Source organism: Erinaceus europaeus, chromosome 20 (genome assembly GCF_950295315.1).
Source record: "Erinaceus europaeus chromosome 20, mEriEur2.1, whole genome shotgun sequence".
NCBI lineage: Eukaryota > Metazoa > Chordata > Mammalia > Eulipotyphla > Erinaceidae > Erinaceus > Erinaceus europaeus.
Window position 1 is genome coordinate 27823136 of NC_080181.1, and position 26830 is coordinate 27849965.

The 26830-nt window shown below is 37.5% G+C and overlaps 1 protein-coding gene across 3 annotated transcripts in view; it reads right to left on the minus strand.

Moving 5' to 3' along the window:
• ARHGAP32 (Rho GTPase activating protein 32) overlaps positions 1–26830 on the minus strand; it is a 232498-nt gene that overhangs the window by 76912 nt on the left and 128756 nt on the right. For all 3 annotated transcript variants that reach the window (XM_060180176.1, XM_060180175.1, XM_007539507.3), the window contains 4 exons: positions 16604–16690; positions 4018–4155; positions 2489–2581; positions 1305–1427 (listed from right to left, as the gene is read on the minus strand). In XM_060180176.1, coding sequence (XP_060036159.1) covers positions 1305–1427; positions 2489–2581; positions 4018–4155; positions 16604–16690 — 441 coding nt within the window. The remainder of the gene's footprint in view (positions 1–1304; positions 1428–2488; positions 2582–4017; positions 4156–16603; positions 16691–26830) is intronic.

The following is a 26830-nucleotide window of genomic DNA, read 5'->3' on the forward strand; positions in this document are numbered from 1 at the left end:
GGCTCCCCACCTGCAGGGGAGTCGCTTCACAGGCGGTGAAGCAGGTCTGCAGGTGTCTATCTTTCTCTCCCCTCTCTCTCTGTCTTCCCCTCCTCTCTCCATTTCTCTCTGTCCTATCCAACAACGAATTGTGTCAACAAGGGCAATAATAATAACCACAACGAAGCTACAACAAGGGCAACAAAAGGGGGGAAAAATGGCCTCCAGGAGCGGTGGATTCATGGTGCAGGCACCGAGCCCAGCAATAACCCTGGAGGGGGAAAAAAAAAAAGAAAGGCCTAAAATGTCAATATAATCCCTAGGTTACTGTTAATCAGTATAAAATTTGATGATAACTACTTTAACCAGATGGTACAATATATAACATTTCCACAAAATAGCTTACTTTCTTCATTCCCAAAGACAAACTAGTAATTTTATTCAACCATACAAATCACAAATATAAAAATCACAATGTAATATAGTATAAGTATCATTCTATTTTAATTATTTATTTAATGATGTATCTAACAGAATGTATTTTATGTTTTACACTTTACAGAATATATTTCTATTTAAGACATTAAAATAAGTGATTATCTCTATAATAAAGCATAAATTAAGTTCTTCAGAAACCATTATTAATGTATACATTATTACTTTAGAAATTTTTACAACTAATTTTCCATCATCAGTCTTTCTCACAGAGCTGTATTTGCTAACAGAAATTACATCTTTCAAGTTCTACATTTCTGTGAGTATAAAGCCCAAATGTAAGCTTGAAAACAGTCCAAACTCTACACAGTGAGAAAAACATAGTACCTTTCTTAAAACAAGGAACCTAATTACCCTTCTTTCACATGTAGTAGCAAGAAATGTTCACTTTTCATCTAATCACTGACTCAGTCTTTAACCATTAAGATGTCATGTAGGTAGTAAAAGCATAAGAAGCTCACATAGACAGATAGGAGAATATTTATTAGTGAATGCAATAAGAGATAACTCAGAGATAAACTACAAGAACACTTCAGAAAGATGGTCAATGCAGGTTTTCTTATTTGGTTTTAGTGGGGGTAGGGTGGAGCAGGCAGATATTTGCATGTAGGGGAAAGGAGATAAGGACAACTTCCTTATAGAAATTTCAGCTTTATTTTCAAGGATGAATGTAGTCATTTGAACAAGAACAGATGGTGTTTCTGGCTGGAAAAATAATGAGGTATGGAAAAGCCTCGTGCTTTTAATTAAAGAAATGATTAAAATAATTAAAGATGAGGCTGAAAAAGTAGCAGAGGCTGAGTTAGCAGACAGCAGCCTTTAGTTCTTACCTCTAAAGTCAGCTCATCAGGGGCACGAGCAGTATACCTCTTGATGACATGAGCAGCACCAACAGCAGGTGTATTAATGGAGGACTCCTCGTGCACTAAAAGATGATTCCCCTTATTATCAATCTGCAACAACAACAAAATGCATGAACATATGGACTAAAGGCTCCAAACACTTCTCTATCTATAAAAGACAATTCTACTTAGAGACCATAATCCAAAGAATTATGTAAAACCCATTATTGTCAATATATATACATACATGTCATATATATATATCTCAACACTTTCATTTTATAAATTAGAAAAACAATATTTATTGAGCTATTTAGTATATGTCAGTCATGCTACTAAGAAGATAACACACGATTTACTTTACTCCTCACAAAAGGTGATTATTATCACTTAGCGAGTAAGGTGCTAAAGCAAAAAACAAATAAACAAACAAACCAAAAAAGTACATAATGTATGAGAGGTCAAACAACTTGTCTAAGATCACATAGTCAATAATGGAAGAGTTAAGATTGCAGTTCAGGTTGTCCTGTGTCTAAGTTTTCTATTCTCTTTACTTTCTGTCCTGCTTTCACAATCTACCCTAGGTGGAGAGAATACCAAATCTATACATAAGCAAATTAGGAAATACCTACTGCATTTACCTAGTACTGTATTAGTCAAGACTTAGCTTGTATCAAACTCTTTAAAAGTTAATGTCTTTTATTTATAAATAACTAAAAATATTTTAAAGTAATAAGTCAACAAAAGATGTAGATACCTTGCCAAATGTACACATTCTAGTACATCAAATAGTAGGTGACGTTCTGATTCATAAAGTATACTAAAAAACTATTTCCTAGAACAGATATGTTTCCTGCAAAGAAAATACTTTTTTCCTGCAATAGGGACACTTCACAAGAGGTGAAGCAGGGCTGCAAATGTCTCTCTGTCTCTCTCCCTGTCACCCCCTCCCCTCTTGATTTTTCTGTCTCTATCCAATAATAAATGAAATAAAATTTGATATATAAAAAAACAAAAAAGAAAAATAGGTTTTGGATCTTAAAAATATTGGTGTACCATATATCTATTCTTCCAGAAGGTGAGAATATATTCAATGCTATTGAAATTGAGTATTAAATTACTTAAGATATAATTGTAAAATAAACTTAAATAAGAGTTGAATTAGACAATACCTCCATCCAAGTGAGGGCAGGTCCACAGTTGATCTTGTTGCCAGCAATAGCTGAAAGGCGGGACAGGTAAGCCATGAGCATCTGAGTGACCGACTAGAAGAAAGAGAAGATTCAGTGATAAATCAGAGTACAGGTATTCTGCCACCAGAGGAACTGGAATAAATTGTTTGTTTTGGGAGAGGAAAACAAAGTCTCCAGATTTTCGGGTATTTTAAAGTTACAAAGGATTCTTTAGTCTTGACAATTCTGCAAACTCAAATATGAGAACTTTCTTTTAATTCCTTGTCTTACGTAGAATTTTAACATTTACCCCATCTTCATCAGAGTCGATATTATTATTTATTTATTTATTTATTTAGCCTCCAGGGTTATTGCTGGGGCTCAGTGCCTGCACCATGAATCCACTGCTCCTGGAGGCCATTCCCCCACCCTTTTTTTTTCTTGCCCTTGTTGTTGTAGCTTTGTTGTGGTTATTATTGTTGTTGTTGATGTCGTTCGTTGTTGTATATGACAGAGAGAAATGTAGAGAGGAGGGGAAGACAGAGAGGGGGAGAGAAAGATAGACACCTGCAGACCTGTTTCACTGCCTATGACGTGACTCCCCTGCAGTTGGGGAGCTGGGAGCTTGAACTGGGAACCGGGATCCTTACACAGGTCCTTGCACTTTGTGCCATGTGCGCTTAACCCGCTGTGCTACCACCCGACCCCCAGAGGTGATATTATTTTATAACTTGTAATTATTTTTGCTTTCTTTTTCTATGTTTGCACTGAAAACATAAGATTAATGATAGCAGAGGCACACCTGGCTTTTCTGCCCAATTTCCACACTGCTTCTCTGAAATCCTCTCTCTTAAGGCCTGCTACAATTGTCCATGCACTAGGCTGAGGCGGTACAATCAGAAATAGGTGTGATTCTATGACACAGACATGCTGATTGGTTCAGGTATGTTAAATGCAAAAATCAGGATTATTATACTAATCTAAATTCAATCTGGATGCTGTTTCAAAAAGAAATTAAAGAGCTGTAAACCTAATGGTAGTGGCCATGTTCTAAGACACCCTGAGTGGGGAGAAATGTGACTGAAAGTGAAAAATGGAGAGTTCTGTGTTTTCTGTCCTACAAAACAATCTCTGGGGGTTGGCATTTTTGGATAAGTACCACATGCTACCTGACTGAGCTACTGGAGCTCTATGGCATTTTCAAGACCCTGTTCTATGTCCATTTTTGTGTGACCAATGGTCTCTCTGTGTCCCACCCACTTCATTGCCTTTGGGTGTCTATAGATTTGCACTGGCTTCCCCAGGGGTCACAGCAGCTGTTCGCTGTTTTCAGCCTTCCATTATGGTTGCTGAGAAATCTAATGCTGCTCCAAATTTTGCTCTTTAGAGAAAGTTTATTTTTTTGCTTTTAGGATTTTGTTTTGGCATTTTAGATTTCTCTGCACTTTTCCTAGATGTGTATCTTCTTATTGTATATATTCTGTTAATTTACATAATGTGATGCCTCTTACCAAGCTCCATGCACTTACTTCTGGACTGTCCTTCAGGGCATCCGAACGGGGAAGCTCTGAGAGCTGGGAAAATCGTCGGTCATAAATACAAAGGTGAAGGTGTTTATCAAGTACCCGGAAGTCTTCGTAACTTCTCTTAACAATCCAACTTTTGCCCTATAAGTAACAAAAGAAAGAAGATAAAAAAAAAAAGACTCTTAAAACTAATATGATCCAGGTCCTTAATTCTATAATGATATTTTGTTCGTGAAATTTTATATTTCCTAGTTTTCCTAATGAAAAGTTTCCATTAACATGACAGTAAGTAAACTCCAAAACACTCCAGTGAGTTTCATTTCACTAAAAAGTCAATGGGGGGGGGTGTCAACAGTGGAAATTACTCTATGCTAACCTTCCACTACTAGTTAAAGTCCTCTGGTTCTCTTTGAGAAAAAGAATTGCTGGGTGATATAATAGAATATGACCTTAAATCTGCATAAAGAACTATAAGAGAATCACAAAAAAATTAATAAAATCATATTATTTAATGCCAACTTTTGCTATGACTGTGGAAATATACTGAACATCAAAACTACTACAGATTTTAGCTATATATGATACAAATACGTTATCTAAAACCACATTTCTCAGACTTCCATCCTTTCTTTGCTCAATCTTATAAGGTCATTAAAAAAGAATCCATCTAACAAAAAGAACATATTTATTAGATACTGTCTTTTAGTTTTACCTTGAACCTATCACTTCCTATAAGCCCAAACTTTACTAAAGATAAGATACTATTTTTTTACCTGAAACATTCTGGAAACATTCTGAAATTAGAAACTCTTTATAATGATGTTCCTTTTCCTAAATTTTTCTCAGGCTCACTCCCAACACAACTATGATCAGATCACAGTGCCAAAAATCTGTCAAAAGTTCGTGTCCAGCAATGATAAACAGGCCCTGACCGCATGATCATTTGGGGTTTTGTGATGTGATCTAATTTCCTACGGAAGGTTTCAGTCTTGAAAATCTAGAGGAACTGGGAACAAAAGCCTTCAGAATGAAGAGTTCAGAATTGAAGAAGACAACCTTTATGCACTTTGTCTCCATCTGCCTCACGGAGATGGTGCAGAAGGCATCAATCCATGGATGAGGTATGAATTCTAAACTTAATAGGATCAAAAACTAACATCATACTTTAGTCCCACTCCATGTGAAACTACCATTCTCTATCATGTGGAGCTGTCAGAATGAAATAGATGTGGCAGACTTTTAAAGAACAGTATCTATTCAAAAATGCTAATTAAGAAGTCTGGAGTGGATCCAATTAATTCTGATGATCAGCCTGATTCCCTAATTGAGAATCACGAATCCACAGTATGCATCATCTGTGCCCTACCTCACCTAACTGCACAAAGTGATCTCAGGGACTCCTCCCCCATCCCTTGTCTTTCCCTCATTATGCTGAATGGCTTCTATTCATTCAAACTGCAAGATGTCTTCACAATTTGGCAAATGCTAGTCCATATCAACAGCAGAAAGGCAGTCTTCTACTCTCCACTGAAGTAAGAATGCTGAATGGTTTTTCTCAATTCAAACACTATCTGCTTACCCAACATTCTTCTAATGACAACTGGGGGTTAAATACTTGTTCCTCTGAGTTGGCAAAATGTAAAAATAAACAACAGAAAAAGGAAAAACTTCTTGTCATATAACGGCAATTATTTTTGCGTTCACACTTATACATATCTTTGCTATCTAATACTTCAACTATTAGAAAAGGACCAAAATATTTAATATGTAACTATCTATCACAAACGTTAAATAGACGTGAACTTAGTTGCTTCAAAGCTTTCTTTTAAAGAACAAATCACAACATATGTAAAGTTCCCTATTCTCTCATATTCTTCCCTAGAAGTAAGGATTGTTATCTGTTTATACATGGTTTACCTGTATGTGTGATCCATACCTGCATATTGCTGTCTTGAATTTGTACATAAATGTTATCGTAACTCACATACTTTTGAAACTTGGGGCTTTTAGTCAGTCATATACTGAGACTTAGCCATATTTCTATAAATAGCCATTTATTAGATAAATGTAAAAGTGTGACCTACTGTAGGACTAAATTGCAGTTTATTTTCCTATTCGCCTATGGAAAAAGTAAGTAGGTATTTCACACTTGGCATGGACAGTTTTATTACTGTGTTAAGTAATAATATATTTGGTGTCACCACACCCATGATGATAGGATCTTCATAGAAGCTGCTAGAGACAGAACTGCTTTAATGGGCATAATGTATGCCGATTATCAACTTGATTGCAAATTTTCCAAGCTGGCTTCCAAAAGGATAATGTCAATTTTGTGTGAATTCCTTATTCTATTAAAAGCTGTTCATTTTCTCCATTTTAATGATGGCTTTTACTTGCTGAGTTATACATTTGTTTTGCTGGCTTGTTTGTTCGCTTGCCAATATGTTGGAAAAATCATCTTGCTCCACTGACAGGCACTGCAAACATCTGCTCCAAATCTGGGAATCATCCCTCAGTTTACAGTGTATTGTCAAAAATAAGCTAACATTTTATTTTCTTCTTTATGAATCTAGTCACAGATTAAGCAAGGCCAGGAATAAGCTCAGTGGGTAGAAAACAGTCCCCACTTATTCTGTGATTAAAACCATAAAGAAGGAAATAAATAATGTTATGTAGCTTTATGACACAGCTGAGAAAGAAGAATAGGTCAAAAAAGAAAGAAATACTCCAGGGTGTATAAGATCAGATTTCAAAGACAGCAATTTGTTCGTCTTTCTCTCATTCAACTAAAGCACTAAAGTAAGGATTGGAGCTGCTAGAGAGGAAAGGCCCCTGAAATGCCAGAGCATCTATTTCTATGTACAGTTTTACGACTTCTTAAATTTTATTTCCAGTGGGAAAAACAAAATACTTTGAAAATAAATACAGAAACAAAATTATAGTTCTGCGCTATGAAGAAATAAACATGAGCCTATTTCAGTCACGCTGCTCAAGAAAAGTTTTTCTAATGCACTCATAGAGACGACCCGAACTGCCCCTGCGGCTACAGACAGACTATGACCCACATAGTCAACGACTGCCACTTCTCCAGATTCAAAGGAGGTCTCGAAACTTTACATCAGGCTCAACCTGACGCTGTTGACTGGCTACGGAAGAAGGGCAAATGCTAGAAGAAGAAGAAGAAGAGTCTATCTAAACTGTGTCCTGAAAACTGGCAAGGCATTGGAATATACAAGCAGGAAGTACCAACATCCAATGCTTTGCTATAGGAAAGATCCCAGGAATAAAGAGGAATAAAGAGCACAGGAATAAAGAGAAGCCTGTCATGAGATGCGCGAGATAATGCACAACCATGTGCTGTTTGTGTAGAGCACTCACCCACTCTGGAAACTAGTTTGGTTTAGTTCTTAAATACAGTGGAAATCTACTCTGTTTCAATTTGCATTTTATTTTACATCACTCTGGTATCTTAAAGGTTTATTACTGATCATACTGTTATTACAACGGTCCAATAGTAGATAACTGCTTTGGCTACCTCGTAACAACAAAGATGGAAAGAAATTCCAGATACATTTGTTGTTGTTGTTGTTTTTCCTTTGTCATGGAAAAGCTATGTGAAGAATAATCAGTGTTATGAATCAACTCTTTAACTGTACAATGCTCAGTGAAGAGAGACAGAATTGATCTAAATTTCAGCCAGTCCTATCTTAGAGGAGCTTATACAAGTTACTCAACACCTGTTAGTGTAAGTTAACTCATCTATAAAATTACAATAGTAACACCCACATTTCACTGAAGAGTTATAAGGTTTAATTTAAATAAGAATGTCTACAATATGCCTCTATATCTTGTTCAGACACAGATGCTCTACAAATACTAATATTCAGCCCCACCTCTTAGGAACAGCATTTTCTAAATGGAATGAGTAAAGACACACAGAATCAAGGCATGCATTTTCTGATAGTGGAATTTCAGGCATGGCAACATCAGAGGACAACAGCAGATATTTTGAGGCAGGAAAGCATTCCCCTAAAGCCAACTGTTCACTCTGATGCCATAACAGAAAAGAGCCTCCTAGCAATGACTAGGTTCAATTTTTTCATTTTCCAATTAAATTTGAAAGCTGATATTGCTTACTGGCTAAATAACAAGACAACTGAGACCCATTACCATTGATGGCACATTTACAAACGCTTTCTTCCATGTAGGAACACAATCAGCGGCAGGATTTATCTAATTTTGTCTTTAAAAATAAATGAACTTTCAGCATTTGAGGCAGAAGATATTTTCATTTCCTACCTTGAGAGAAAGATTCCTGGAATTTGATTTTATTAATTTTCATTTATTTCAAACTAAATAACAATGTGTTTCCTGAAGAGTTGAAAATATACAAAGGGAAAATTAGTATGGTTTTCAGGGTAGAAAAAAAACACCCCCAAACTGGGTTGTAACATGCAGAAGAATGAAATTGAACCATTTTATCTCACCAGAAACAAAATTCAACTCCAAATGGATCAAAGACCTAGATGTCAGACCAGAAACAATCAAATACTTAGAGGAAAACATTGGCAAAACACTTTCCCACCTACACCTCAAGGACATCTTTGATGAATCAAACCCAATTGCAAGGAAGACTAAAGCAGAAACAAACCAATGGGATTACATCAAATTGAAAAGCTTCTGCACATCCAAAGAAACTATTAAACAGAGAGACCCCTCACAGAATGGGAGAAGATCTCCACATGCCATACATCAGACAAGAAACTAATCACCAAAATATATAAAGAGCTCAGCAAACTTAGCACCAAAAAAGCAAATGACCCCATCCAAAAATGGCCAGAGGATATGAACAAAACATTCACTACAGAGGAGATCCAAAAGGCTAACAAACATATGAAAAACTGCTCTAGGTCACTGATTGTCAGAGAAATGCAAATTAAGACAACACTAAGATACCACCTCACTCCTGTAAGAATGGCATACATCAAAAAGGACAGCAGCAACAAATGCTGGAGAGGATGTGGGGACAGGAACCCTTTTACATTGCTGGTGGGAATGTAAACTGGTACAGCCTCTGTGGAGAGCAGTCTGGAAAACTCTCAGAAGGCTAGACATGGACCTTCCATATGATCCAGTAATTCCTCTCCTGGGGTTATACCCCAAGGACTCCATAACACTCAACCAAAAAGAGGTGTGTACTCCTATGTTCATAGCAGCACAATTCATAATAGCTAAAACCTGGAAGCAACCCAGGTGCCCAACAACAGATGAGTGGCTGAGAAAGCTGTGGTATATATACACAATGGAATACTATACAGCTCTCAAGAACAATGAACCCACCTTCTCTGACCCATCTTGGACAGAGCTAGAAGGAATTATGTTAAGTGAGCTAAGTCAGAAAGATAAAGATGAGTATGGGATGATCCCACTCATCAACAGAAGTTGAGAAAGAAGATCTGAAAGGGAAACTAAAAGCAGGACCTGATCAAATTGTAAGTACGGCACCAGAGTAAAAACCCTGTGGTGAGGGGTAGACATGCAGCTTCCTGGGCCGGTGGGGGGTGGGGGTGGGAGTGGGTGGGAGGGATGGGTCACAGTCTTTTGGTGGTGGGAATGGTGTTTATGTACACTCCTAGCAAAATGTAGACATATAAATCAGTAGTTAATTAATATGAGAGGGAGAAAATCAATTGTATGTCTCAAAGTTTTTCAAAACACAAACTGAATCTTTTTAATATATAGGCTGTGTATTTGATATGCGGACTCTCTCAAAAGCCTAGACCAAGTAGATTAGAAGCATCCAATAGCATAGCTATATACAAGATACTGGATACTGTACAGCAAACCCTAACAAAAGGACTTTTCAAAGTTAACCCAATTACCAAATAATGTGATGATAACATTAACTATCGATTGTCTTTTTGAACCCTAAGACAGCAGGAACCTCACATCTCCACTATAGAGCCCCTACTTCCCACAGTCCTGGAACCCTTAGATAGGGCCCACTTTCCCGTATGCCTCTCCCAATCCATACCAAATAATATTGCATCCGCCGATCACAATCTAACAATGCAACGATTGCCACTTCAACATGCTTCACCTCAGACTGTGTCCAGAGACTTCACGTGTGGAATGACAACCCTTCAGCTTCATTACTCGGGTGAGACCTTTCCTTTTATAGTACACTCTAATTTCATCTCAGGTGGTTCACTTTCTAAAAGTCCCAAAACCTACATATACACCAGTTTCTGTGAGAGAGAGCTTATGTTCACACGTATCCATAAACTACTGCAAAATATATACCTGAAAGCAGAGTACACTAGAGTTTGCAGTGAGTACCTCCCTAACACTTCCTCTCCACTATTCCAAGCTTTGGGTCCATGCTTGCTCAACAATTTGTTTGGCTTAGTATGTTAACTCTCTTTTCAATCACCAGGTTCCAGATGCCATCAGGATGCTGGCCAGGCTTTCCTGGATTGAAGACCCCACCAATGTGTCCTGGAGCTCAGCTTCCCCAGAGACACATCCTACTAGGGAAAGAGAGAGGCAGACTGGGAGTATGGGCCGACCAGTCAGCGCCCATGTTCAGCGGGGAAGCAATTACAGAAGCCAGACCTTCTACCTTCTGCAACCCTCAATGACCCTGGGTCCATGATCCCAGAGGGATAGAGAATGGGAAAGCTATCAGGGCAGGGGGTGGGATATGGAGATTGGGTGGTGGTAATTGTGTGGAGTTGTACCCCTCCTACCCTATGGTTTTGTTAATTAATCCTTTCTTAAATAAAAAAAAAATTTAAAAAAAGAATGTTTTATTGTTGATGACAATAAAAATGGCAACTAATCTGTGGAAAAAAAAAAAACCCATTCTCAATTCAGTAAGTAAATACACCCTTAAAAAAAAAAAAAAAGGAACTGGGGCTAGGAACACAGCATAATGGTTATGTAAAAAAGTTCTCATGCCTGAGGCTCTGAGGTCCCAGGTTCACTCCCCAGCCCCACCATGAGCCAGAACCGAGCAGTGCTCTGGTATCTCTATATATCTCTCTCTCATTTAAATAAAACAGATTATTTATATATATATTCTAATACAACTTAATGTATAGAAATGACAAAAAACACAATTGTTTAATTGGCCACATTCTAATCAAGAGTCCTTTTCTTAGCTAAGAAAAGGACCAACTATTTTTGGTTACCTAAGAACTTCAAGTGTTCACACTTATGTTTACCTGTTTACTTGAAAAACAAAATAAAAAGATGAGATGACACTTCTGGCCAAGACGAAGACAAATTAGTGGGTCTTATTTACTTTTGCTACCACTACAATAAATATGGAAAAACCTGCACAAAATTGAACATGAGTTAAAATAAACTAACAACAAAAGAAAAATGTCCAAAACCCAGCAGGTAATGACAAAGAGATTACAACAAAGGTAAAGATGGACTCTCAGCTCAGTTCTACAGCACCCAGCCAGGTTCCTGCCACCATAGGTTGTTCCTAAGGTGGATAACAACCCACTGTTATCATCACTGCCACCCACTAGCCCAGCAGGATGCCTCTGCTACTGCCACTGGACCCAGTGCAGTCTGTGTCTGTCCACCACATCCCAACTGTATATACTTCTATCCTCCAAAAGCTAAAAGCCACATGTCAACAACAGCCAAGTGAAAACAGTCATTGGGGAATTTAGTCCCCAGTGATATACAACTGAGTCTACAGTCTTTGTTGGACCACCTCCTCCCCATTTGTAAGTCTCCCCTTAAGGCCTCTCTGGAGCCAAATAGACTTTGGTGGAGAGATATTGATGCTTTAGTGCAGGGGTGTCAATAGAGATGGGTGATGTATTTTGAGGGTGTAAGAAACTATACTTCCATAACACTTATAGGCTTGTAAGCCAAGATGACCTAAAAACAAATAACTGACTTTAAAAAGATAAACAAGATAACTGCCTATACTGATTGAAACAATTTATTCTGAATAGAAATTAGTATCAAAGGGAATAGAAAAATGTATTCATACACACACATGCACACACACACACACACACACACACACACACACGCATTGTCCCGAGGTCAGGCAAAGAACTAGATTGTCAGTTTTAGTGGATTCTTATAATTCTTTGTTATCATATAGGATATGACTGTAGATTTCAGAATCATTCAAGTATAAATCACATTTCTATTCTAGAAAATATCATTAAACGAAGGTTCAAAACCTGGTCCTGCTCTTCAATTGTATGACCTTAGGAAAATAATATTTTTTAGTCTTAAATTCATTATCTATACTGGAATGAATAGGAATTATACTATTTGCCTCACAGAACTGTTATAAGAACTATATAGCATATGGTATAGCCTGTTCTAGACACTGAAGTAATAAAAATATATCTACTGAATTTGGATCTATTCCATATGGAAGACAGTTTACAGTTGATAATGTAATAAATAAAAACTTTAAAGGGCAGAGGCCAACATATAATTAAAAGATTCAAAGACTACAGAAACCAATACCACTTAACCTATAGAAATGATTTTTAAAAAACACAATTGGCCATTTTCTAAGATAACAGAACAGAAAAGAATATGCTAAGAAAATGACCAATTGAATTTGGTTAAATAAGAATTTCAAATACATGGTATCAGAAATTATAAGAGATATGAGACCTGTGAATGGTTTTTGTATATAGATTACTTCTATGTGAAGGTGAACTGAACTGAGACTAATCAGACTCTCAAGGAAGTTCTAGGTTGTGAATTTCTCTCTCCCTCTCTAGCTTCCCCTTTGCTCTCAATTTCTCTCTGTCCTATCTAACAACAACCATAACAATAAAATGGAAAAAACAGCTGCCAGGAGCAATGGATTCATAGTGCAGGCACCAAGCCATGGCTATAACCCTGGAGGAGAAAGAAAGTTAGAGAGAAGAGAGAGAGAGAGAGAGAGAGAGAGAGAGAGAGAAGAAACTGAAGTCTTTTCTTTTTAAATTTTTAATTATCTTTATTTATTTGTTGGATAGAGACAACCAGAAATGGAGAGGAGAGGGGAGGGGGAAAAGAGAGGGAGAGAGACACCTGCAACCCTCCTTCACCACTTGAAAACCTTTCTCCCTGAAGGTGGGACTGTGAGCTTGAACCCAGGCCCTTGCACATTTTAACATGTGCACTCAACTGGGTACACCACCGCCCAGCCCACTTCAGAAACTGAAGTCTTTAGGGAATACCTGTTAAGTTTTGATATAGCTTAAGAAAGTTACATCACTAATCTTTGCCTTAGTTTCTTTACTGACAAAATTAAAGTGTTTGCTTATACATTGCTCTTAGTTATTAAAAACATGGTTCTGGTTTAATATGGCTTATGTGGGACATATGTGACCCAAAAATGCAGAAGGTAAGTCAGGGGACTACATCAATAATTACCTTTTTTGAGGCAGAGAAGTGTAATAGCACTATTACAACACAGTACATGACTACTTTGATGTAGTAAATAGTACACAAAGTAGTCTAGGAATTTTTAAGCAGGTTCCCAACCAAGAAAATAGCCTATCTAGGTTACTAATTATTGGAAGCATACTCAAATAACAATGACATGTTCTAATGTATGGTGCCAAATTAGCAGGTTTACCTTCTGGAGGCAGTTAAGAAACAGCACAGGTCATGGCCTGGCAGGCGGCACAGTGACTGGAGCTTTGACTGGAGCACTTGGAGAGGATGAAGACCCCAGTTCAATCCCTAGCATTGTATATGCTGGTTCTTTCTCATATTAGTAAATGAATAATTTTTTTAGAAGTACAGGTACTTTTTGACACATCTAGTTTATGAAAAGAAAAAATATCTGCATGGTCGGCACATTTTGAAATTAATGATAACGAAAAGGATGCTAAAGGTTGCTGGGGCTGGGAGATAGCTCGTGTGGAACTTTACTATACACACTTTACTCTGAGGACCAGGGTTCGAGCCAAGATCACATGAACACACTGTGGAGAGCAAGGCAGGAGCTTGATAGATAGTGGAGCAGTGATGAGATGATTCTCCTCTCTGTGTGTCTATCTTCTTTATCTCTCCTCTAAGGAAAAAAATTTTTTTTTATTAAACTCTGGGCCTTGAGACACTGCTCAACAGTAATACTACACACATGGGAGGCCCTGAATTCATTCCGTCACACCTCGAAGGGGAAAAAAACACTAGGTTTCAGCAAGATTAATATTAATGACTTACCCAAAGTAACTCTAGATAAAAAGATAAGATGTATATTAGCCTATTGACCTTGATATTTTCACTGAAAAATTAAGTCACAACTATAAGCATATTTTACAAAATTTCACAGAAATTCAATAATCCTAACTACTCCTTCAAAGAATCTGAAGTTAAATAAAACATATAAACAGCATGTGACAGTCGTCTTACCTATACACAATTCCTGACTCCGTGCTCTCAAACTCATAGATTAATGCACTTGATATAAAAGCTTTCCCTTAAGATCACCATGACTAAGAACTTATGTCCCAGATGAGCAAAAAGCATTAGACACTCTAAATTCATTTTTAACTTCAAGTATATGAATGCTTTTTGAAAGTACAAATGTACTTACCTTGCTGCTTCCTTCCAAAAATAAAAAACTGCACAGAAGAAAACCTTCCTCAAAAGTACTGACTTTACAATGACTAACTTAAAAAACAAGCAGAAGGTGTGATGAACACAAAATAAAAAAGTAGGGGGTCAGGTGGTGGTACACCCAGGAGAGTAAACATGCTACAATGCACAAGGAACTCAGTTCAAGCCCATTTTCATAATCAGTAAAGCAGTGCTTTAAGTGTTTCTCTTTCTCCCTCTCTGTCTCACCCTCCCTTTTGATTTCTCTGTCTCTCTAAAAAATAATAGTTAATTTTTTTAATATTTATTTTATTTATTTATTCCCTTTTGTTGCCCTTGTTGTTTTATTGTTGTAGTTATTATTGTTGTTGTCGTTGTTGGATAGGACAGAGAGAAATGGAGAGAGAAGGGGAAGACAGAGAGGAGGAGAGAAAGCTAGACACATGCAGACCTGCTTCACCGCCTGTGAAGTGACTCCCCTGCAGGTGGGGAGCCGGGTTCGAACCGGAATCCTTATGCCAGTCCTTGTGCTTTGCGCCACCTGCGCTTAACCCGCTGTGCTACAGCCCAACTCCCCATAATAGTTATTTTTTAAGAAGTATGTTAACTGCATACTTAATAGAGAAAAGAGTAAGTAACTATAAATGGCATATTTTAATATTTTATTTGTTTATTCTTTAGCCAGGGTATTGCTCAACTCTGGCTTAGAATGATTCCACAGACTGAACCTGAGGATTTGAGGCCTCAAGCACTGAAAGTCTTTTGTATAACTACTACCCTATCTCCCTGACCCCAAATAGCATATTTTAAACCTCATTAACAGACAGTTATTGTAATTGCCCTGGAAAAGATATACTAAGAGTTAAGAAATAGCATGAAATAATTTAGAAGCAATGCTAAAACATACACCTCGGTTAGAAGAGTGAGCTCAGGGGGAAAAAAAAAAAAACTAGTATAGCCACAGGCCCTTTGGAATATAACTAAAATAAACCTACTAGTTATCTACAAAACAGAGGACCCCTCCCCCCAACTCTTCATCTGCACTATTCCAGCCTTTAGGTCCATGATTGGTCAACAATTTGTTTGGCTTTGTATGTTAACTCTCTTTTCAGCCACCAGGTTCCAGATGCTAGCATGATGCCAACCAGACTTCCCTGGACAGATGACCCCACCAATGTGTCCTGGAGCTCTGCTTCCCCAGAGCCCCGCCCCACTAGGGAAAGAGAGAGGCAGGCTGGGAGTATGGATCGACCTATCAACATCCATGTTCAGCAGGGAAGCAATTACAGAAGCCAGACCTTCCACCTTCTGCACCCCATAAAGACCTTTGGTTCATACTCCCAAAGAGTTAAAGAATAGGAAAGCTATCAGGGGAGGGGATGGGATATGGAGATCTGGTGGTAGGAACTGTGTGGAGTTGTACCCCTATTATTCTATGGTTTTGTTACTGTTTCCTTTTTATAAATAAAATAAAAAAAAAAGAAAAGTGAGCATCTAATGAAGAGACAACCTTGTCTGCTATTATGGTTATATGTGAGCAGTGGCTGAATTGATTTGGTTAATAAGTGACATATTTTCTTTACTCTTACAATAATAACTGTCATTGAAGTTTGTAAATTAACTACATATAAGATTTACTATACTAAATTAACTGAAATAGTAATACCAAAATAATATATATACTATTATATATAATCTAGTACAGCTACTGTTATTCTCTTAGAAAGCCTAAAAAACTTCCTAAACAATCTAGAAATGGCAAAATGCTATACAAAACTGTGCATTCTAAATAGTACTGTATGAACACATTTTTTCTTGTTAAAAGGTGTCACTTATTTTCTCAACAGAGATTCATAATGCAATTTCATTTTCATATCATGTTATCTTTCTGCGAATTATAGCAGACTATATAAAGAAGTCATTAGAGAAGGAAATTTATTAACTACTCAAAATAATTCCTCTAAATCTTATGTAAAAATGGAGACCAAATCCACAAAATTACCTGACAAGCAATGTGCACGAGGTAGACCAATTCTTTAGATTCACAGCCGTTTTTCATTACTTCATTCTGCTCTTCTGAAAGTGCGAGCTATTACACAGGGGGAAAAGCAGGAGTGAAAATCATCATTAAAAAAACACAAATACAACAACAATAATAACCACCACAACAATAAAAACCAACAGGGGCAACAAAAGGGAAAATAAATAAATACATATAAAAAAAAAACACACACACACAAAGTCCACACTCAATACTACTTATCCTTCACATCAATGGAAGATATGCCTTATAAGTAAACTCTACCAACTAAAGCAGATAAAATGAAGAATTCATGTTCTTTTTAAATTTTTATTTATTTATTTATTGGATAGACTGTCAGAAATAGAGGGGGAAGGGAGGGTTAGAGAGGGTGAGAGACAGAGAGACACCTGCAACACTGCTTCACCACTTGCAAAGCTTTCCCTCTGCAGGTGGGGACTGGGGGCTCGAACCTAGGTCCTTGCGCACTGTAACATGTGCACTCAACCAGGTGCGCCACCACCTGGCCCCCATAATGTTCTATCAGTGTTTCTATCAGTCTTGGTGCTGATATCAAAACTAGTATAACTGCAGAACTGTAGCAAGGAAAACACTTTCAGTCAAGAGTAGGTCTTCACTTCCTGAATTTGTTCGGTATGTATGTGAAGGACAGACTTAGGTAGACACTGTGGGACAGAGTGATGAAGCAATTAAAAAGAGTGCAGGTTCCATTACAGAGATGGATAGCAAACTGCCTGCCAGAGAACACGTCTATTATTTTAGATTACCATGGAGGTCTGTAGACTGATTTTTTTTTTAAGTTGAATCTAGCAACTAGTGTTTATGAATCAGGTGGTTTCATATGAAAATGCAGGTTTCAGACTTTTCTTGAAAACTCTGAACTACTAAGCACATAAGTAGCTGCAGATGACAAGTGATCACCCTCTTTCACTGAGGCATGCATTCTCCAAGAGACTTTCCTATTTTAACTGATTGTCCCGTTTTTGGCCAGTAAATAGGCTGAATATTAACTGCCATTTGCCATGTTGCTTGCTATGTTATTCTTTATATATTCTCCTCACTTGACTCATTTATAAATGGTACATACCTGCCCCTCTTAGGAATGTGAATTTGCAAACTCTGCTCCAGAGACAAACAACTCTGAGCTCAAAAGTGCCACTAACTGGTTATGCAATACTGACCAATTTAGGGCAAGAGTAGCCAACACAATGGTTACATAAAGAGACTCTCATGCCTGAGGCTCCAAAGTCCCAGGTTCAGGGCTGGGGAGATAGCATAATGGTTATGCAAGACATTCATGCCTGAGGCTGAGGTCCCAGGTTCAATTACCACACCACCTTTAGGCAGAATGAAGCAGTGCTCTGGTCTCTCTGCATGAATCTTTCTCATTAAATAAGTAAGTTAAAAAAAATAATTTTTTAAAAAATCCCAGGTTCAATCCCCTGCACCACCATAAACCAGAGCTGACCAGTGCTCTCATAAATAATAATAATAATTTTTAAAAAAACACTGACATGGATCGACCTGCCAATACCCATGTCAAACTGAACAGCAATTATAGAAGCCAGACCTCTCATCTTCTGCACTGGGTCCACATTCCTAGAGGGGTAAAGAATAGGAAAGTTCCCAGTGGAGGGGATGGGATACAGAACTCTGGTGGGGAGAATTGTGGAGAAATTTTACCCCCTCTTATCCTACAATCTTGTCTATCATTAGAAAATCAATAAACTTTAAAAAACTGACCAATGTAATCACTCATCTGGAGAAGGGGGCCGATATAATACCTACCATCCCCAAGTTTGGGAGTACTCAATGAAATAAGCCAGGTAACTAAAGTACAGTAAGTGCTTAATAAATGTTATTTGTCATTACAGTTAATGTTAAGAACTGCATAGACCAGAGGAAGAACAGAAAAGGAGACAGAGGTTAAGAGATACAGTGTGTGGTGTATCCCTAATATGGGGCAGCTAGCTCATTAATGGGGAGCAGGGTGAAACAGCTGAGACAAGGCAGAAGTGAGAGACACTCTAGGGGACACAAGGCATCAACAACTAACGACGAAAACAGCACAGAAAAGCCAAGAGAAACCCAACCAAGACAGACACTGCAGGACTTCCAAGACTATAAGGTCTATGGTCTGGATCAGAGTAAAGAGTCTCCTTTGACACAGAAATGCTACAGAAAAGACTGGAGAGCAAAGGGAACTAGCACCAGGCTGGGAGAGCAAAGTAAAAGACCATATGCTTTCCAACTCAGTCAGAAAAAAGGTGGTGAAGCATTAAAGCCCAGAGAGAACTTCGGAGAGTGCACCAACTTAAAATTATTCTGTAGTGAAAAAAACCCTCGGGAATACATTTCAAATATTTTATTTACAACTACATCAAACAGAATCGAATGATCTGTTGGTATACTGCACCAAAGTCAAAGACTCTGGGGTGGGGTGGGGGGGAGGGTTCAGGTCCCCAAGCATGATGGCAGAGGACCTATTAGGAATTGTATTGTTATGTGGAAAACTGAGAAATGTTATGCATGTACAAACTACTGTATTTACTGTCGACTGTAAAACATTAATCCCCCAACAAAGAAATAAAAAAAAGAGAACTCAATGAATTATTTGCTGAAAAATAAAGTGCACAGGTGAGAGAACTGAAGGACAGTAATAAAAATATCATTACAAAAATATCCACTTACCAAAAGTATAGATTGAGTGTAATCCCTATTAGTATTCCAAAGGGATTTTCACGTAAATAAAAAACAGGGGCTGGGTTGTGGTATATACCCAGTTGAGTGCACAGGTTACACTGCACAAGGATCAGGGTTCTAGCCCCTGGTCCCCACCTGCAGAAAGGAAGCTTCTCTTGTAGTGAAGAAATGCTACAGGACTGCTTCTCTTTCTCTCTCTCTCTCTCTCACCTCCCTCCCCTCTCAATTTGTCTCTCTCTTACTGAATAAATAAATAATTTACTTTGCATTCAATCACAGAAGACATGAAGGAACTAAAGTAATCTTGAGCAACAAAATCAAATCTAAAAGTATCAATATCAAACTTCGAATTTTAAATTGAACTACCATAGTACACCTGGTTAGGATCCTTGCCATCGTACAGGAGCACCATGGAAAACAATGGGAAGGTGCCCTCTTTCCTCCCTCGTTCTCCCTAAATAAAAATAATAATAATGACAAAAATCAACCTAGAGTAGTTGTACAGCAGTGGTGAGTTCATTCCCTGTCCTTGCAAAGAGTAATATTAATAATCAAAATAGTATGGTATAACTATGAAAAAAGAGACTCAAAACAATGGAATTGAAGCATACATCCAAAAAGAAACCCACACATGCATGGTCAACTATTTTTAGATAATAATAATAATAACAATAATCAATGAGGAAAGGACAGTCTCTCCCATAAATACTAGGAAATTAGATGTGTACCAGCAAAAGAAGAAAAATGTCTCCTTAGCTTAGAGTACCCATAAAAATCAATACCCAAAAGAAAACTTACATTTGATACTTGTGGTCATAAAACTTCAAGTAGAAAGCATAAGAAATAAATTCCCAGACACTGAACTCAGCAATGATTTTTTTAACTTGACATCAAAAGCACAAGTAACAAAAACAAACAACTAGGATTACATAAAACTAAAACATTTCTGCACAGCAAAAGAAACAGTGAACAAAATGAATAAACAACATAGAGGACAAAAAAATGTATTTGAAACCATACACCAGATATCAAGGTATGTAGATATGGAACTCACATAACTGCAACAAAACTAAATAATCTGATTTCTAAATGAACAATTGTCTTAAATGTTTCAAGATAAACTTCTAAGTTGTTTCTTCCCCTTTCCCATTATAATAAGCTAATCATAAAACTTTGTCAAAGTACCATTAATACTTTCTTAGTTACTACTGAAAATTTAATAACTTAAATGAGTCTTAGAGGATGAGTATTTCTCCAGATATTTTCTAAACTTTTTTTCCCTCCACAATCTACCCATTTCATTCTCTTCCCTTTCAAGGACCTTTGTCCCTAGGTGTTATTTACTTCTACCTCTGCACATTTAAAATCTATTCAGTCTTCAGTAGAACTTTCTGGAATGCCTTAGGAAATAACTTCTCTTGCTTTCGAATTCTTTTACTATATTTACTAGTATACTGCTTATTTCCCTACTTCAGCAATGATACTCTCCTGAGGTATAAAGGCATCCAAACAAACCATTCTGAGTGGATTCTTTGTGATTTTTAAAATATCCTACACAAAAGGCTAAGCAATTAATTTATGTTTTATACAGTAGTTAAAACACATGCACCAAGGGTATGTATTATGACATATTAGATTATATTTGTCCATAGAAACTTAGGACATGAATATAATGATGAAAATTATCAGTACTTCCTTCAAGTCCTTGGCATATAAATCTTTTGCTTCTGACAAATGGAAAATAGAATTTCCAAATCCCATAATTTTACATACCTAACAAAGCTATTTTTGGAGTTATTTTTTTCCTATATTGAATTCACTTTCTATTTCCATGGAAACCAATCTGTAATTATTTCTAGGATCTTTAAAAATACAATTCTATTTCAGCAAACCTTCAAATGTTCAGCCAAGTCCTTTCTCTACATAAAGAATGGAAATCAGCAGTGTAAAGCAGGGTAAAAATACACCACTCCACCTATATTTAAAAAAATCACTAAAGCCTAATCAACATATTGCAAATGAGGCCCAGAGAGACTTCACTTCTCTTAGTGACCTTTAGTACTTCTAAAGTGTTTTACTGTGACACTGTGACACACCTATGGAATTTATACAGTTTACTTTTGTAGCTTCTATAATAGAAGACAAAGCTCTATGAAGAAGAGAAAAAACTTCTGCACAATTATTAATATACAATTATTAATATTATTAATATAGAACAACTTTATTTAATTTTTTTAGTAATTTAATATTGGTTTACAAAACCCACATTTCTTCCAGTCCTGGAACCTTTGGGGGTGTGGCTTGCTTTCCTGCATGCTTCTCTCAATTTATACCAATTGACACTGCATCTGCTTATCCCAACCAGTACCACCTCAGCATGTTTCACTTCAGACTGTGTACAGAGACGTCATGTGTGGAACGTCAACCCTCCAGATTCATTACTCTAGTGAGATCTTTCCTAGCTCATAAGACTCCTTAATTCCATTTCAGGCAGTGCACTTCCTAACAAAGCCTCAGAAACAAGATATAGACCAGGGCCCGTGAGATAGGTAGGGCATAAGTACACAAGTACCCATAAGTTCAGGGAAAATACATGCCTTAAAGCAAAAGTGCACAATAGTTTTTAGTGACTCAATAAATGCAGCAAGCAAGTAGAAAGACCTAAAAAAGACACCATAAAGTACCTAATCAAATAGTTTCTACTTAGACCTAGATACCCTCCTCGCCTACTTCCTATTTCACTTCCCTCAATCACTCCAAGACTATGCTTGTCAGACAAAGATGGATAAGGGCAAGAGACTGACATACTTTAATAATGGCTCTTTTGGTTACTACCAGGCCACCCCATCATCAAGGGCCCTAGTCAGGGAATCCTGGGATTTCCACAGAGACATGATGGGCCTGGACCTCTAACAGATCCCTCTCACCACTGTCACTGGTCATCTCCATCAGGAACAACATAACTGACCCCTCTCTGGGCCCGTATAGGACCTTACCCTCAATGTGAATCAACAATGGTAGGGACAGTCCCATTCTCTGAAGGGAGGTTGGGCCAACATATTCTACCACTCAAGGAAGATGGGTCCTGAAATTAGTGCAGCCTAGAATGTTCCTAGCCATGACCACAGAATGTAAGCTCAGACCTACAGGGATGTAGAGATTACAAAGGCTCCTGCAATGAATGGGCCCCAAATCAAATCGATAGGGTTTATATTCAACAATACTTATATACTTTTCCCATATCTGGGAGCTACTCTCTTCCCTGATCCAGCTTTCTAGTCCTTTTTCCAACTATGACATCATCTCCCCAGATAATACTTTTGGCCCACCTGCATGTCAGCTGTCGGGCTCAGGCAAAAACTAGTAAAGTCATGGGCCCCTCGAAATAGACCTAAAATAGACCTACTAGCTTTTTCCAAAATGGAGGCCCCAAATCTCATCTGCTATATTCTTGCCTTTAGGTTTCTGATTATTTAACAATTTTCCCTGTTTTGTATCTTAATGTTTTATTGGCCACCAAGTTCCAGATACTACCATGACATCAATCTGACTTCCCTGGGAAGAAGACTTCACCAATATGTCCTGGAGGCTCAACTCTCCAGAGCCCTGCCTCACCAGGAAAAGAGAAAGAGAGGCTGGGAGTATGGATTGACCTGCCAACGCCCATGTTCAGTGGAGAAGCAATTACAGAAGCCAGACCTCCCACCTTCTGTAGTACCCCATAATGATCCTGGGTCCATACCCCAGAGGGATAAAGAAAAGGAAAGCTTTCATGGGGGGGGGATATGGAGTTCTGGTGGTGGGAACTGTGTAGAACTGTACCCTCTTATCCTATGGTCTTGTCAATATTTCCATTTTATAAATAAATTTAAAAAATTCCACACCTTTCTCACCAGAGTTCTATGTCCCCATTCCCTCCACTGGAAACTGCATTCGTTCTCCCAAGATCACAGGTTGACTATTATTTTTATAAATATATATAGGATTATAGAATTTTATATATATATGTATATATATATGCCCTTCCCTTATTTTCTTTTTCTTTAATTTTTATTTACAAAAAGCAAACACTGACAAAACCATAGGATAAGAGAGGTACAACTCCACACAAATCCCACCACCAGAACTCCATACCCCATCCCCTCCCCTGATAGCTTTCCTATTCTTTACCCTCTGGGAGTATAGACCCAGGGTCATTATGGGGTGCAGAAGGTGGAAGGTCTGGCTTCTATAATTGCTTCCCTGCTGAACATGGACATTGGCAGGTCGATCAATACTCCCAGCCTGTCTTTCTTTCGATAGTGGGGCAGAAAGTAAGGACTCCCACAGAGATTTTCTTTTCTTTTTTTTTTTTAATTTCTTTATTGGGGAATATTTTACATTCGACAGTAAATACAAAAGTTTGTACATGCATAACATTTCCCAGTTTTTCATATAACAATACAACCCCCAAGGTCCTCTGGCATCATTTTTGGACCTATATCCCCCCCCCCCCCCAGAATCTTTTACTTTGGTGCAATACGCCAATTCCAGTTCAGGTTCCACTTGTGTTTTCTCTTCTGATCTTGTTTTTCAACTTCTGCTTGAGAGTGAGATCATCCCATATTCATCATTCTGTTTCTGACTTATTTCACTTCACATGATTTCTTCAAGGTCCATCCAAGATCGGCTGAAAATGGTGAAGTCACCATTTTTTATAGCTTTGACCCAACCTCTCCAGCATTTGCTGCTGCTACCTCTTCTGATGTATGATATTCCGACAGGATTAAAGTGGTATCTCATTGTTGTCTTTATTTGTATTCTCTGACAATCAAAGTCTTTGAGCATTTTTTTCATGTATTTCTCAGACTTTTGGATCTCTTCTGTGGTGAATATTCTGCCCATGTCCTCTCCCTACTTCTAGTTGGCATTATTTGTTTTCTTGTGGTTGAGTTTGGCAAGCTCTCTATATATTTTGGTTATCAAACTCTTGTCTGATGTATGGCATGTAAAGATCTTCTCCCATTCTGTGAGGGGTTTCTTGGTTTGGGTAGTGGTTTCTTTTGCTGTGCACAAGCTTTTTAATTTGATGTAGTCACAAAGGTTTATACTTGCCTTAGACTTCTTTGTAATTGGATTCATTTCATTGAAGATGTCTTTAAAATTTATGCAGAAAAGAGTTCTGCCAATATTTCCCTTTAAGTATCTGATAGTTTCTGGTCTAGCATCCAAGTCCTTGATCCACTTGGAATTTACTTTTATATTTGGTGAAATATAGTGGTTCAGTTTCTCCAGTACCAAGCAGTTTTTATGACAATGGTCCTATAATACAACTTGAGATCTGGGAGTGTGATATCTCCTGCTCTGTTTTTTCTTCTCAAGATTGTTTTGGCAATTCTAGGTCTTTTCTGGTTCCAGACAAATATGTGTAGCATTTGTTCTATTCTCCTAAAAAATGTGGTTGGGATCTTGATGGGGATAGCATTGAATTTGTAGATGGCTCTGGGTAGTAAATTCATTTTGATGATGTTAATTCTTCCAACCCATGAACATGGAATATCTTTCCACTTCTTTATGTCTTTTTCTATTTCCTTGAGTAGTGACTCATAATTTTCAGTATACAAGTCTTTCATTGCTTTGGTCAGGTTTACTCCTAGATATTTTATTGTTTTTGTTTCTATAGTAAAAGGAATTGATTTCTGGATTACATCTTCTTCTAACTTAGTGTTTGCATAGAGGAATGCCAATGACCTTTTTTATGTTAATTTTGTAGCCTGATACCTTACTGTATTGCCTGATGATTCCCAAAAACTTCTTGCTGGATTTCTTAGGTTTTTCTATGTATACTATCATGTCATCTGCAAATAGGGAGAGTTCGAGTTCTTCCCTTCCAATCTGTATGCCTTTAATTCTTTGCTCCTGCCTGATTGCTATGGCAAGAACTTCCAACATTATGTTGAATAGTAATGGTGATAGTGGGCAGCCCTGTCTAGTACTTGATCTGAGGGGAAATGCTTCCAGTTTTTCACCATTGAGTATGATATTGGCTGTAGGTTTGCTATATATAGACTCCACTATCCATATAGGAATTTTCCATCTATTACCATTTTTTAGCGTTTTGATAATAAAGGGGTATTATCAAATAATGCTGTATTTTGTCAAAGGCTTTCTCTGTATCTATTGAGATGATCATGTGGTTTTTAGTCTTGCTTTTATTGATATGGTGGATCACGTTGATTGATTTACGTATATTAAACCAACCTTGCATCCCTGGGATAAACCCCACTTGGTCATGATGAACCATCTTTTTAATATACTGCTATATCCAGTTGGCTAGAATTTTGTTCAATATTTTAGCATCTATGTTCATCAGAGATATTGGTCTGTAGTTTTCTTTTTTGGTTATGTCCCTGTCTACTTTTGATATCAGAGTGATGTTGGCTTCATAGAAGCTGGAAGGGAGTATTTCAGTGTCTTCAATCTTCTGGAAGACTTTTAAAAGTAGAAGTATTAGTTCTTCTTTGAAGGTTTTGTAGATTCATTTGTAAAACCATCTGGTCCAGGACTTTTATTCTTGGGAAGGTTTTTGATAACTGTTCCAATTTCTTTAGCTGTGATGTGCCTTTTCCTATCATCTAGTTGCTCTTTATTTAATTTTAGAGCCCTGACTTTCTAAGTCACACATACTATTTCTAAGTGTCTTCCACTCCCCTCCCCCCACCACCCTTCTCTCTCCAGGTCCTAAAAGAATTAGAGTTGAGAACCCTTGGTCATCTTTCCCTAACATTTACCCTCTGGTAGTATGGACCAAAATTCCATATGGGGTGCAGAAGTCGGAAGGTCTGGCTTCTGTAATTGCTTCTCCACTGGACATTGGCATTGGCAGGTCAATCCATGGCCCCAGCCTGTTTCTATCTTTCCCTAGTGGAGTGATGACTCTGGAGAGGTGAGGTTCTGATAGACATTGGTAAGATCATTTGTAGAACAACTTTATATAAGAGTTACATCTAAGTTGAGCAGTAAGAAAATAAGTTATAGTTTCAGCAAATGAATCAAAACTTATACTTCAAATTTCTTAAGGAAAACTCATACATAGTCATTTTAATAGAACTAATAGTCAGTTTCTCCTTCCAGTATAGAAACAGAACACCCATTTCTAAACAGAGTACCTAATGAAATAACTATAAATGAAATAACTAGTAACTGGCTCATCAATAAAAACTAGAAATACCTTCAGTTCAGTGAGAAATGAGATAAATGACAGGAGAGTAGAATCATAGCTTCCATTTTATAAATGTTTATTCCAGAACACATATTTGTCAGGATGTAATGTCTCATGATATGCTCACATTTCTGTATGGTCGGGAATTCCTATGGAAAGTATCAGCACCAGGATGATTTATTCACAGCTTCAAAGACACCTCCAGAAAGCTATAATGTTTATATTCTCCTCAGAGCCAAATATTTCTTTTCCACAGTATTTATTAATTAGAATCTATTCCTTAT